The following is a 15,548-nucleotide window of genomic DNA, read 5'->3' as shown; positions in this document are numbered from 1 at the left end:
AGGGAGCTTGGACACTTTAAAATAACAGCCAAAAGCTTAAGCTTCTGCCCTTCTATACCAATGTTTAAAAAAAAAAAAAAAATTCTTTCAACTAACAAAGCCCCAACAAGGAGTAGTGGAATTGAAACAAACAACTGTTGTCTAGCTATGCCAAGAAACAGAACAGGGAAAAAAACAGAACGAGAAGAAGGGAGAGGGTCCGATGTCCCCCATGGATTCAGAGGAAAGGATTTAACATAAGTGTAAAAATCCTACTTTCGTAATCAAATGGGGATACAGGAGTACCAAGAGGACTTCCCCAAAGCTGTCCCTCAGGGAAGGTATGCTCTGGTGCAGAGCACTGCATCTATGGACGCAGAAGTGTTAAACCTGTAGAATTCCATAAATGTGTGCACCGAAGACCATGTGGCTGCCCTGCAGAGCTGCTTAGAAGCACTGCCCAGGAGTCACCCACAGATCGTGCAGAATTAGCCCTCACATTCTCGGGGATCGGCTAACAACCCACCCTTGCGTATACCTAGAGGATTACCAACATAATCCACCTGGCAATGTTTGAAGGCTGGCCAGCCCCTCATTTGGGTGTCGTAGAGAAACAGAAGGTCATCTGTCCGGCACACCTCCTAAGTCCTGTTGGCATAAATTCTTACCTCCCTTCCTCACGGGATGGGCTGAGCTCTGATCAGATCTACAGTCTTCACTGGAGTCCAATGATATTGAAAATGCTACTGAAGGGTAACCGGCCCCCAAGCCTTTAAACCCGGCGCCCATGGTTACCAGGGTCCAATTCCATATGGTGAATGGGTGACCAGACCGCTGTTGATGTGGGCCATTAGGCATCACTACCCTTAGTGCACAAAGCTCTATATAAAATGATGAGCTTTCCTTTATGAATTTATTTAAAAAAAACAAAAAACAAAACTGGTGCCCATACACAAAACATGCAGTCCGTATACTTCTTTATGCTTTCTCCTAGGCAGGACTCAGAGCTTCATTTTATTCAAACAAGTTTTTGTATTTTTAAAATCTAGACAAAGGTTTATCTGTTTATCTCCGATTTGGTTCATACCGACAAGCTGATTTTTGTTAGGGGTCACCTCATCACAGTACAGTAGTGGTGTAAAGACCCTTTATAAAAAATAAAAAAAAAAATAAAAAAAGTTTGTTAATTAGAGCCTAATGTTGTTAAAGCAAAATGTAACTTTTGGATATGTACTACTCAAAATAAAAAGCAAATCATTTTATATATCATCTCTCAACCTCTGCATAGAAGTTTAATTATTTAGCAGCACAACAAGTTCAACTTTTTCAGTTATGTTGTTCCCCTCCTTCTTAATGATCTTGGGACTTTGGCACAGGGGTTGTAAGAGGACCTGAAATTCCCTGGCACGGGATAATCTTGACATAGAAAAACAGGATTTAGTGGCCTGCCACTAAATTGCAGCTGGTGTTCCTTTACAGGCAGTTTTTTCCCAGCAAACATCAAGACCTTCTGAGGGTGAAGAACCTGGTCCTCACCTGTCTGCAAGAACGTAAGGATGTGATGTCTGCCAAACCAGAGGGCGAAATTTCATGACCGAGATGAATCTCCCCAGATTGCGAATTTCTTGTTTCTGATATTCTGCATACACCATTCCAGACAAGTAGAACAGCTTGGCACCCTGTAAACCAAATAAATCCCTGTTTTAGACTGGTACAAAATGACCATTCATTGATTTTACAGCAGATTCTACAGTAAGCAGTAAAGCCTGAAAGGCAAAGTACAAAATATAATGCAACAGATGTGATTATGTCCAATGTCAATTACATACATGGCTAATTTGAAATCTACATAAACCATGACACTGCAAGATGGGAATCCAACTTTCTTTCTGTAGTCAATTTTTATGCGAGAAAGAAGAAAACTAGTATACACCAACGTGTTGGTTCAGAAGTGCAAGCGATTTAAGCTTGCTTATTATCTAGAGAATCCCTAAATGCGTTTCCATTGCTTAATATCTTCACAACATTATACATGTGGTTTACTTAAAGGGGACATTAGGAAAATAGTGACTTAAATTCTTGCAGATGCATCTATACAACGTATTACTAAACTTTCCTTCTTACTGTACAGTATTTTCTATTAAAAGTTATTGAAATGCTTTTGTCTATCTCTCTGTGTTCCAGGTTCCCAAAATACATTAAACGTGTCTGAAAAACTTTATGCCGCAATTAAAGAATACTGTAACACAGAGTTTTGGATGTACAATCTGTGGTCTCTGTAGTTTAATGGTTACATTGCTTTTTAACTGATAAATGTAAAAGCACCTGATAGACTTCAGTCCAGAATCTGTGCTTCAGTCTTTTCTTGACCTTACGTAGCTGCTTGTTGTTCTTGAAGGAGTCCAGGTGGGTTAGGACCCCCATTATTTTCGGGAAACCGTGGACCTGGCAGATGTTCAGAAACTCAAAGGTCTCCATCTCAAATCCAAAACTTGCGTCTATGAGCATGAGGACCTGGGTGAGGAGATAGATGGTTAGTGTGGGGACATTCCAAGAGATGTCAACCAGGTGGCCATAACTGAAAAATGGATCTTGGCACTGAAGTTGGAAGCATGTTGGCACAATGATGCACTAGTGCTAAAATGTAACTAGCAGCCACGCATAGCTGCTGCTAGCAGTTAAGAAAAGCAAGTTAGCAGTTATTTAACCACTTGATGTCACCAAGAGACTCAATGATGCTGACCAGTTGTTCTTAAGGGATAGAAGGGGCAGCTCGTTACATGGACTGTGTGCCTGCGCCAATCTTATGATGATGCATGTGCTTCTGTGAATGGAGGACAGAGACCAACACTGTGAAGGGAAAGGACGCTGCTGGCTGCTATACATACTGTAAGGAATAGGGAAGTCGCTTTCTGCTATACTACAGTAAGGGGCACTGACTGTTAAACATATTGTAAAGTGAAGAAACATGCACACTGACTGCTATATTAACTAGTGGGGTAGGGAAATGCACTTAGCTATGCACACTGGAGGGATAAGGAGACACTGTCTGCTATATTATCCTGGGCTAATGTGGGGACAGTAGCTGGCTATGCTAGTTCAGCATTCAGGCTGTATAAAATACTTTGCATAATTCCCCTAATCTCTGTTATCCTCATCAAACTTGTCCATGTGCGATTTATCTGGTGTCCTCTTTCCATAACTGGTATTGCTTCATGTGGTGGGGACTAGAAAGTGATCATGTAAATTCCATTTCTGCAAATTTAGACTTTAGCAAGTTACCCTGCATTTATCTTTGTGACAATATCTAGCTTTACTGCAATATTTGCATGAAATTAGTTTGTGTTCATTAAAAAACAGGTATTGTTGCCAAGATAAAAGCAGCAGCTGCATAGAAAACATTTTAACTTTACTCCCCAAAAGTCCAGAAACATTTTTCCTTACCAGGTCTGCAACTTTGGCCAGATCAATCATTGTATTGATGTCACACCCGCATTCTATGATGGTAAGCCGTCGCTTCTTTCCTAAAGGAAGGATGTAACGTCAGAGGGAGTGAGAGAGTGGTTATAGAAACACTAACATCTGTCCACACTATCGTTCATGCTTGCAAGTATGCCATGTTTAAACTCCTCTAACTTTCTATATCTGTTCAATAAAATCAAATGGACATGAAACAAACGCACTCATGTATACATTACTCTACTAATATTGAGTAGATGCTATGTGGTTGCTTGTTCCATGGAGTAAAATAGAAGATTGCCATCTGGTGGCCAATAAAAAAGTATTACAGCATTTGCAGTAAATTAAGGGGGGGTTCAACACAACCTCTCTCTTTTCCTAAAAGGTATTAAAACCAGACAATAAGAAAATAAGAAGTTATTAACTTTTCTGCTGATTTCTGGTGCAAAATGAACACATATTAAAGAGGCTGCTGGACTATCAAGTGTGTGTTGTAGTGGTTGGTACTTCTGCTTTACAGCACTTGGGTCATGGGTTCGATTCCATGGCCTTACCTGTGTGGAGTTTGTATGTTCTCCCTGTGTTTCCTCCCACACTCCAAAAACCTACTAGTAGGTTAATTGGCTGCTATCAAATTGACCTTACTCTCTCTCTCTCTCTCTGTGTATATGTTAGGGAGTTTAGACTGTAAACCTTCAATGGGACAGGGACTGTTGTGAGTTCTCTGTACAGCTCTGCGGAATTAGTGGCACTATATAAATAGCTGATGATAATGATCATATAAACGGTAATATTTTTTGAGCGCTCGTTTTTTTCCGTTAACGCTAACAATTGAATACCCCCCATTGTGTCCAAAAATCCATCTTCCTTACTGGAGATACAAGCTTTAAAAGAAAACCTTCAGAACCTGTTGAAAGCAAAAGTCATTATTACTGTCATAAAAACACAGGTTTTTTGGGATTATTTTTTTTAAATGTTTCCTATTTCAAAAATCATTAGCTTTCATAGCTGTTTTGGGCTTACAGGTTCTCAATCGATTTGAGCACGCAAGGCATTTCCAAATTGAGTCAGTCAACTTCATTGTCAATGCAATAGGTGTGGGAGCTAGGATGTATTCTTCCACTTACCTATTGCAATCCAGCACCATCGGTTTTCAAGATGCTTTGTCCAGTGTTGTTACTTCTTGTTCATCTGCCTTTCCATATCTCAAAGAACCTTCACCAAAGTGTTGGTTGTCCTTATGGCCGCTCTCAGAAAACACTGCATCACCCTGTGGCTTTATCTACAACATCCTGGTCATAGCAAATTCTGAATATGTTGCCCAAAGAATGGCATCTCAGGTGATCCTTTTTCTACAGCAACATGGCTTAATGATCAACATAGCAAATAACCTTGTGCCTTCACAGGAACTCCAGTTTCTGGATAAATATTGTAATGGACACAGGAAAGACTTGTCAAGATTCAATTCCTGTCACACCAAGGCCAATCTCAAAGACAAGTTTCAGTAAGGACTTCTCTCAACCTGTTAGGGATGTTTTCTTCAGCCATAGGTATTCTTCCAGGGGCAGGATGGCATATGCGAGACCTTAAATTGGATCTACTTGCAAAATGGGATCACAACGCAGATTCTTTAGACCTTATTTTGAGTCTTTCAAGGATCACAACGTAGTACTCGACTTGTGGCTACATCAAGAGTAAAACATTAAAATCAAGTTACGACTCCTTCAGAACCAGAGTGAATAGTGCTTACAACATATTCAGGTTCTGTGGATTGGTGAGCTCATCTGCATACATAAACAAACAAGACACATGGCTAAAAAAAACAAAAGACATCTCCAATGGAGTGATCTAGAAATGAGAGCAGTTTGGCTATTCCAACATTTTTGGTCCTTCCCACAGCACAAATATCTAAAGATATTTTCCGACAACAGAACATTAATTGTTTTCATAAACAATCAATGAATCACCAAAAGCAAAACAATGATGTAAGAGGTGACAGCTCTGATGTCATGGGCAGAAAACAAACAGACCTCTTGGCTCTTAATGTAGCAGGCAAATAAAATGTCATAGCAGATTATCTCAGCAGGTGTCGGATCTATCCAGGAGAAACGGCATTACACAAAGGCGTCTTTTACCTGCTGGTTTTGAAGTTCAGTGTCCCCGATATACAGAAGATCTCATGGCAACAGTCCAGAAAGCCAAGCTGTTTCAATTTTTCCCCGTCATATGTACAACAGGGCATTTGGAATAGATGCTCTATCAGTACCATGGAAATTCAAACAGGGTTATGTGTTCCCTCCTATTCCCATCATTGCTCTTATTCTGAATAAAATCAATAAAGAGGCAATGTGGAGTAGCAATCCTCCCATTATGGCCTTGCAGTCCTTGATTTGTAGTAGCTTGGAGGATGCTTCGAGAACAACTTTTGCCTCTACCATGCAGTCCACCGGGTAAATATACCAAGCTGCGAGTTTCTACAAAATGATAGCTAGAATCTGATTGGTTGCTATGGGCTCCATATACACTTTACAAACCAGCCGGAAACTCGCAGCTTGATACATTTACCCCTGGATCTTCTACATCAGAGACCATTTCTTTGTCAAAATCCAGACTCCATCTCTTTGATAGCATGGAAATTGGAGATTACACAGGCCCTTATAAAACACAAGGGTGTCTCTGATGAAGTTATTAGAATATTAGTTCAAGTAAGAAAGTAATTCTTCTATCATTTCAGTGTTCTCCACAGCATCTATTTCCCGGGTGCTCCGTCCGACTATTTTTACTTGCCACCCGGCACTTGGGAGTCCAACAAGTCATATTATAATAGAATAAACCATTGTTTCTCCTATTAGAGCAGGCACTATGTGAGCACCACAGCCAGCAGTGTGTGTTAGATCACTGACCACCAGTCTGGCAGGTGTGGCCAATAACCTCCAAAAATTTTCAATATTATTGCATAGTATTACAACTGTCCCCACCTGGCGACTTCTTAATGCAACCCCGCTGGCATTATTTTCTGTTGAAAATGCTGCATTTTTTGCAGAGTCTGGAAAAGATTAATTCTGAGGCCTAAAAGGAGGATAGAGAATCCCACGTCAGCCAGTATCCAAATTATTTTGGCATTTTTAAAGATGTTTTTGATAAAGATCTGTTACTTTCTACTCAAAGTTCAGATATCTGCACTCAGAATTCCTCTTGAAGCCAAATTGAATCTCAAAAATAGGATTTTTAGACTTACATTAAATCCTTTTTCTCTTGGGGGAGACCAGGTACATTGATTGGGGTGCAGTGTAGGATCCAGACACTTTAAAACATAAGAGCGTTAAGAGTGGGCACCTACTGTCCCCTAAATGATGAGGAACAAACAAGTCTATAAGTGCCTAAACTCCTAGTCCCACCTACTATACCCCAATGTCTCACAGTGTCCCCCAATGGTAGGAAAGAGAAATCCTATTTTCTCCGGCATCCATTGGGAATGTCCCAATGTAACCATCATGGATGGGTACACTCAGAACAGCGCAAAGTATCTTTTACCAAAAACTGGCATTTTTGGATGCAAACACATTAAACAGGCAGAATCTGGTAAGTGTGTGAACAGAGGACCAAGTAGTCACCCAATGCAGCTCCTCAGTTGAGGCACCATGCCACCCAAGAAGTATTCATCAACTTGGTGGAGTGAGCCGAAGGTTCTATGGAACGGGCTGCCCCTCTCCTCTATAAGCCTGACGGATCATAGTTGTTATCCATCTAGCAATGGATAAGCCCCTCTTAGAGGACCATAGAGGACCATAAAAATCCTCAGTCCTGAGCATATAAGTTCGCAAAGCTCCGACAACATGCAGAGAACAAAGAGCACTTTTCCTCTGAACACCTATTCGACCAGAGCTGGGATGACAATGTGCTGATTAATATGTAATCTTTACAATACTTTAGGTGGGAAGGAAGGTTTGGTCTGGAGAACTAGGAGACGCGATTTTTCAGGACAAGGTTGCTAGCTCTGAAGAAAATAAATGTCCAAAAGGAATACAGTTTTTAAGTAAGGCATATCAAAAGTCCAAGGGTTCAAAAGAAGAATGATGCAAGCATTTAAGACCAAATTCAGATACCAAGGAGCCACTGGAGGGACATAAGGAGGTTGTACATGAAGTACCCCATGCAAAATGTCTGTGCATTAGAGCTAGTCTTCTTCGAAAGAAGACCGAAAGAGCTGAAACCTGAATCTTAAGAGAGCTAAGGCACAAACTGGCATCCAGCCGTTCCTGTAAGAACATAAGGAAACATTAACAGGAAGGAAAGCACATTTTCCTCCTGTTGCCTGACTAATAATGGTATCAAGCTCAGGACCAAACAATACACCCCCTTAAAAAGGAAGCTACTCCAGAGGGTGGGTACAATTTTGTGAAGACGATCATTCTAACACCACTTGCAGAGACAGGAAAATTCGGAATGCTCCAATTACGTAATGGAGTAAATTCAGACTTGATAAAAAAAAAAAAGTGACTGAGAATTCCGGCATCAGAACACACAGCCAGTGAGATTCACGTCACAACAAATGGCGACTGTTACATTGATGCTATTAAGGGGGCAAAGCGAGGACCAGGAGGGGAGGGGGGTGCAATGTTTTTTTATGAAGGCCTGGACAGTAGACACCCAGTGGGGCCTCGCATTTCCCCCTTAATAGCATCAATGTAACTGTCGCCATTTGGAGTGACGTGAATCCCACTGGCAATATGTACTAATGCCAGAATTCTCTTCAGTCACTTTTTTTATCAAGTCTGAATTTACTCCATCCCGGAATTAGAGCATTTGGAATTTTCCTGTCGCTGTAAGTGGTGTCGGAATGATGCTGTTTGCTGGAATGACTACCACCAGTCTAATACTCCATATTAGCCTCCTAGGCCTTAAGCAGAGGACATGCAGAGTCCACAGAGGCAGAGATCCTCGTCCCAATGAGTTCCGCATCCAGGACCACCTCGTAGTGATCTGAAGCTACACTACCAGTAGATTTGTTAATCAATGCACGATTAGATGCAGAAAAACTTAAGATCAACATAACATTACAATGGTTATGAAAATGGTAATAATTAAAAACACTGGGCAGTACTTCAACTAGGACAAGTTTGTCTGCAGCTATCTGTGAAACAAGTTTAGTATTAAAGAAAAGACAAAATTACAATGTTTAATAAGAATATTTATAAAGAGAAAGCCTATCTTTAATTCTACAAAATTAAGTGTAAACATGAATTAAACACTTTCAAGTCTTACCAGAAACAATAGTCACAGGGCCACGGATCTCACTCAGCTTCTGCTTGGTGAAATTTTTAATCAAGCAACGGATCAGGGTGCTCTTTCCAACTTTTGGGGGTCCAACAACAACCACAACCACAGGAGGTGGTTCTAAGGGTGTGCGATCAACCACCGGGATGTGATGCTTTTTTGTCTTAAGATCCTGTGTTCTGTGAAGAGAAAGTATTTAGTCACAATAATTGGATTTTTATACTTATGTAAAATCCGTTTCTCTTAGTCCATTGGGGGACACTGGGAACATTGGGGTATAGAGTAGGGACAGGGTGAACTGGCACTTTAAAACTTCTGTTAACTAAGCCCTAGCGCCTTCCTCTCTATACCCCACTTCCTGTTAGCCTCAGTCTATGTTTAACCAAGCCCATCTGGTTTTGGCACCAGGAGGTAGAGAAAACAAGAACAGAGAAAAACAACATTCTCTCACAACAAGACATGTGAAACAGTAAGAGAAACCAAAGAGTTAAGGGTGGGCTCCCGTTGTCTCCCAATGGACTAAGAGAAACAGATTTTACATAAGTGTAAAAATCCAATTTTCTTTATACTCCTTTGGGGGAAGCTGGGGACATCCCTAAGCCGCATCATGGGAGGGAACGCTCAGAAGAAATGGCACAAAGTACCTTTCTTCCAAAACTTGCATCCTTGGATGCAAACACATTAAACTTATAAAACCGAGTGAATGTGTGTACAGAAGACCACGTGGCCGCCCTACACAGCTGTTCACTCGTGGCACCATGGTGTGCCGCCCAGGATGCACTCAAGAGACCTTGAAGAATGCGCCCAAAGATTATCTGGAAGAGGCTGCCCAATCCCACTATAAGCCTGACGGATTACAGCCGCAATCTACCGAGCAATAGTCACCTTGGAAGCTGGTCAGTCTCTCTTGTGTGTATCAGTCTTGCGCACATGCTTAGTACTAAATCTAGACACTACTTGAGGGAGAAAGGAAGGCTTGGTTCGAAAAACTGCCCTATCCTCATGAAAAACAAGAGGAGGAGATAAAGCAGCAAGCTCTGAAACTCTTCTGGCCGAATAGATGGCCAAAACGAATACAGTCTTCCAGGTCAGAAAACTGAATTACACTGAATTCAAGGGTTCAAAAGGCGAATGCTGTAAAGCATTCAACAAATTTAAATCCCATAGTGATACCAGAGGAATATTTGGAGGATGCACATGGAGCACCCCCTGAATAAAAGTGTGCACATCAGGCATGACAGTGAACCTTCTTTGAAAGAAAACCGAAAGGGCTGACACCGAACCTTTAAGAGAACTAAGGCGCAAACCTGCATCCAGCCCATCCTGCAAATACATCAGTAACCTGGATAAACGAAAAGAAGAGGTAGGATACCCCTTATTTTCACACCAGACAATATATGTCGTCCAGACTCTATGATAAATATTTGATGAACCCGGTTTACGAGCCCGAAGTATGGTTTGGACCACACGTTCGGAAAAACCTTTAGCTCGCAAGATCATGGCTTCAACAGCCACGCCATTAAAGCCAGACTTTCGAAACCTAGATGACAAAAAGTTCTGGGCGTAACGGCAGATGCCATGACCAACTTCCTGCCATGGAGAGCACGTCTGTGTGCCAGGTCCTCCGAGGCCAATACGGTGCTACTAGATGGACTGGAATACCCTCTCTCTTTACCTTTTTTCAAAACTCGTAGAAGCATGGATACCGGTGGGAAAAGGTACACTAAGCGGTACCTCCAAGAAACAGACATGGCGTCTGAGACAGCCACAGGATCTCTTGAGCGGGAGCAGAAGAGGTGGACCTTGTGGTTCAATCAAGACGCCATCATGTAGACGTCCGGCTAACCGCACCTGTCCACCAACTGGCGAAACACCTCCGGATGAAGGGACCATTCGCCCGAATGCATAGTCTGCCTGCTTAGGAAATCCGCTTCCCAATTTTCTATTCCGGGAATAAAGATGGCCATAACCGCCGAAACTCAAATTTCGGCCCACTAAAAGATCTTGTGCGTCTCTCGGATGGCTAAGGGACTCTTGGTGCCGCCCTGGTGATTTAGGTATGCCACCGCTGTGACATACGACTGAATCTCCACCGCCCTTCCCTGCAGAAAATGTTGCACGCTTATTAAAGCACGGAACACTGCCCGCAGTTCCAATACATTGATTCGAAGCTTGGACTCCTTCAGAGTCTAATGACCTTGAAAGCGAGTGTGAAGACAGACGGCCCCCCAACCCCAGAGGCTGGCGTCTGTTGTGATCAAGGTCCAATCCCTGCAGAGATTTTGTTTCTGCAACCGCCAAAGAAGCGACTGACGCACATGCGGAGACAGGTGGAATACCTGGCCCGACAGATTCAGATGGGATTTTTTTCAATTGGAACTCCCATGTATGAAACTGAGCAAACTGAATCACCTCGAAAGTAGATACCATCTTGCCCAGAACTCTCATGCCGATGTATGCTTTGCCGTCAGAGATTTCACCATCTTCTGCAAGGCAATAATGTTGTTTAGAGGTAAGCACACCCGCTGTTAGGTGTTGATTAAAAGTCCCAAAAAGATCATCTGCTGGGATGGGATCAACTTGGACTTTGTGATATTGAAAATCCAACTGTTGGATTCTAAAGTCTGAATCACTACTTGGATATGAGACTGAAGTATCTCCGGAGACTCTGCCTTTAAAAGAAGATCATCTAGGTAAGGGATGATTGTAATCCCCCTAGACCTTAGCAAAACCACCATGGCCATGGTCTAGATGAAGACTCGCTGGGCCAAAGGGCAGAGCCTGAAATTGGAAGTGCTCTGACCGAACTGGGAACCTCAAGGCTCTCTGATCTGGGTTTTCAATTATTTTAAATTCAGAATAGGTCTGAATGACCCATCTGGTTTTGGCACCAGAAAAAGGTTAGAATAAAATCCCAAACCTTTTTGTGAATCTTGCCCCGGAATAATCACTCCGGAAGAAATAAGGGATTGGATCGCTTCTCGTAAAGACAGTGGCTTTCGTGGGCATATGGGAAGCCCTGTGGTAAAGAACCGTTTTGGAGGATGACCAAGCAGATCGATCCTGTACCCCCAGTCCACCACACCCTGTACCCAGGCATCCGTGGTAGACTGAAACCACCGATCCCTGAATAAGAGAAGACAGGCTCCCACCACTGATGAACGCAGAGGGGCAAAATGCCTGTCACGCAGACTTTTTGTCTGCAGACTTGGCTTTTGGACGTCGAGAAGACCAGACCCGACGGCCACGCTTCAAACCACCCCTGGGGGCAGACAACTGATCTCTGGAGGATTGGCCCGAGACCTGCCTGAAGACCGAAAGAAACGGAACCTGGACATTCTTTGTTTGGGAGCATTAACAGGAAGAAAAGAGCTCTTTCCTCCTGTTGCTTGACTGATAATGGAGTCAAGCTGAGGGCCAAACAAAACAACCCTGGAGAAAGGAATGTCTCAAGAGCCTTTTTAGACTCAACATCTGCCTCCAAAGACTTAAGCCAGAGATTCAGACGAGCCTAAAAGCAGAGGCAGATACTCGTGCCCCCATCGGTCCCGCATCCAGGGCTGCCTCCCCTCAAAAATCTGTTGCCCTCTGAATTTGCTCCATGAACGGAAACAGTTCCGAAGACCATCTCCCTGTCAACAAACCTTCAGACAGCTATTTTGACCAGGTTTCTACAGCTTTGTTGACCCACGCCGACACAATGGCGGGCCGCAGAGACGAAAATAGACTTAAGAACGGCCTCAACCTTACAGCTTGCACCATCCCTAAGAGTGGCTGCATTGGGAAGAGGGATAGTGGTCACTTTGGACAACCGTGCAACAGGAGCATCCACACATGAAGGCGCTTCCCATTTAGCAAGAACTTCAGGAGGAAAGGGATACATGACTGCAGCTGCCGAGACACCTGGAACTTCCGATTTGGGGGAAGCCCAAGGTTCAGCCAACAAAACTTCCAATTGGAGAAGAAGCGGGGAAAGAAAGAATTTTTTTGTCCATCGCGCAAAAAGAGAAGGCTCTGCCGCGTCAGGAACAGTCTTCTCAGAAATATCAAGCACATGACGCACAGTCTGCATTAATTCCTCCACACACTGATGAACAGAATCAACCTCCTCCACCACAGAAGCAGAGTCCATGTCAGAATCCACCGGTAATTTGTCCTCCTAATGGGAAGAACAGTCAGAATCTGACTGATTTCCGTGCAGGGGTGCGACTACCCGATTGCGCTTACGTGAGGACAACGGTGCAGCAGATTGCAACATCCGCTCTAAAGAGGAGGAAACAAACTAAATATTGTACTGAGGACGTCAGCCCCCGTGCCCAGGCCGGTTCCACAGAATCCGCTGCCACAGGTTCAGCCGGACCTTGACTTAGCGAACCAGCATCCACTTCACTAACCACAGAGGAAGGGGGATTAGCAGAAGGACCGCCCACAGACTGAGACCGCACCAACTGGGCAAGCTGTCAGCAGTGATCTACGGCAGCGGTTCTAACAGCTGTCGGCTGTCACATGGCAGGAGACAGACACCTCAGATTGCAAAAGAAAGTAAAATAAAATAGCCTGTTCGCCGGGCACTTAAACTAGACTGAGTTTAACAGGAAGTGGGGTATAGAGAGGGAGGAGCTAGGGCTTAGATAACAGAAGTTTTAAAGTGCCAGTTCACCCTGTTCCTACTCTATACCCCAATGTCCCCGATGTGCCCCAAAGAAGGATAGAGAAATGTCATTGTCTTCACATCCCTACAACACATCTGCAGCAATACTAAACTAAAGAGCACTAGTTATTTAGCAGCAGTTACAGAGCCAAATAATATGTATCAATACCGGGGACTTTGTAACTAAATGATGGTGCTACAATGTATCTATCAAAAAGTATTACGATTCACATTGCAAGCACACTATAGATGTTCAAAAACAAGGAAAATTACATTAATTCATGTTAAACAAACGATGCTTTGCTGTTAATAAATAATTGCATTCTAACAAGATTATATTCCTTGATGCTTCCCAAGCATAATAAATAATGGGGCGGATTCAATTATCCACAATGTTCTATGGTAACCCTGTGGCTATGTTACATTGAGATGTTATACATCTTGTCTCATTTCTGCTCACAGCTCATAGCGGTGTTGAGCGAAAACTTAGCAAAGTTTTAAATACCGTAATTGCTGCAGAACCGCAGAACTTATTCAATTGGCCCCATTGACTTTCAAAACCAGTTTATGACACGGCCTCTTTTTTGGCGCATTTACGTTATTTTTTGGAAACTGCTCATCCAGATTCTGAAAGCTTCATAGCTCATTGGATACAGATTCAATTATGCGACACGTGTAAAAAATACTGACTATAGATGTAAATGTAAATAGAACAATAGATGTCAAGAAATTCTCAGATTCGAATAGAAAAAAAATGCATAGCAATAGTTATATTACCTGTGAAAATTTCTTGCCATGCGCACAGCAGACTGCACTGCAAATGCTTTGGGATTTCTTTTCCTTGCATCTTCCTCAGTACCGAATCCACCGTCTGCCTGCTGTCGATTCCGCTTCTTGTTTGCTTTTGCTCCACTGTTTTTCTTACGATGTGCTTTTTTGTCTTTTTCCTCCATCTTTATTTAGTTGTTCACACCTATGGGATAAAGAATAGTCGCACAATTAGTTTGTATAAATCTATTCATGAATGGATTAAATTAAGTAGAATTAAAATCAATGTTAAGCAAAATAAATAAACCATAACATTTAAGTGGGCAGGAATGGCCAAATAGGACTATGTTCTGTTATTTTTATTTTGATAAAATGAATTGACTTTCTTGGACGTCCAGAGACTAAGCTTATAGAAGGACATTACTTTTTATATACACCGATCAGCCACAACATTAAAGCCACTGACAAGTGAAGTGAATAATATTGATTATATTGTTACAATGGCACCTGACAAGAGGTGGGATATATTAGGCAGTAAGTGAACAATCAGTGACTGGGTCAGAGCATCTCTAAAACTGCAGGTCTTGTGGGGAGTTCCCGGTATGCAGTGGTTAGAACCTACCAAAAGTGACCCAAGAATGGACAACCGTTGAACCAGCGACAGGGTCATGGGCACCCAAGGATCACTGATGCATGTGGGAGTGAAGGCTAGCTCGTCTGGTACAAATCACACAGAACAGTTACCGTAGCACAAATGATAAAAAGGTGTCAGAACACGCAGTGCATAGAAGCTTGCTGTGTAAGGGGCTGCGTAGCCGCAGACCAGTTGCAATACCCATTCTGACCCCTGTCCATCACAAAAAGCGCCTACAACGGGCATGTGAGCACCAGAACTGGACCCTGGAGCAATGGAAGAAGGTGGCCTGATCTGATGTATCACATTTTCTTTGTGGACAACCAGGTGTGCGTGCGTCATTCGGGGAAGAGATTGCACCAGGATGCACTATGGTAAGAAGACAACAGAGCGATTGGTGCTTTTAAGGCGGCAATGGGTGGACCCTGCGCTAGAATACATTATACAGCCGTCGGGTCCACCCATTGCCGCCTTAAAAGCGTCAATCGCACTATAACCTGTGTAAATGACGGGGTTAGCAGTGGCCGGAATAATCTCTCTTTGCAACTGACAGCTGACGGATATAATGTGTGCTGGAAAGACAGTTCATCTAAATATTGGTATGTAGATATTTATGGACTGTCGCCTTCGTGCTCGTCGCGATTTTTAGGTCGGTGTCCTTATTGTCGTTATTAGGGTCATCAATACCTACCCCCCCCCCCCCCCTGTAAAATCTCAGAGCAGGGTTAACAAATGCTAATGCGCATGGTGTGCAAAGGTCGCCAACGGTCTGTTGATTCC

The 15,548-nt window shown here is 42.9% G+C and overlaps 1 protein-coding gene across 1 annotated transcript in view; it reads right to left on the bottom strand.

Moving 5' to 3' along the window:
• Positions 1–14,335, bottom strand: part of BMS1 (BMS1 ribosome biogenesis factor) — a 54,898-nt gene extending 40,563 nt beyond the window's left edge. The window contains exons 1-5 of the mRNA XM_075217137.1: positions 14,144–14,335; positions 8,704–8,894; positions 3,424–3,503; positions 2,305–2,493; positions 1,516–1,658 (exon numbers count right to left, since the gene is read on the bottom strand). Of these exons, the coding sequence (XP_075073238.1) occupies positions 1,516–1,658; positions 2,305–2,493; positions 3,424–3,503; positions 8,704–8,894; positions 14,144–14,319 (779 nt within the window). The 5' untranslated portion in view covers positions 14,320–14,335. The remainder of the gene's footprint in view (positions 1–1,515; positions 1,659–2,304; positions 2,494–3,423; positions 3,504–8,703; positions 8,895–14,143) is intronic.
• Between the last annotated feature and the right edge of the window lie 1,213 nt (positions 14,336–15,548).

This window comes from Mixophyes fleayi, chromosome 6 (genome assembly GCF_038048845.1).
Source record: "Mixophyes fleayi isolate aMixFle1 chromosome 6, aMixFle1.hap1, whole genome shotgun sequence".
In the NCBI taxonomy this organism is placed as follows: domain Eukaryota; kingdom Metazoa; phylum Chordata; class Amphibia; order Anura; family Limnodynastidae; genus Mixophyes; species Mixophyes fleayi.
The sequence above is the reverse complement of the archived record's forward strand: the minus strand, read 5'-3'. Positions and strand labels throughout refer to the sequence as shown.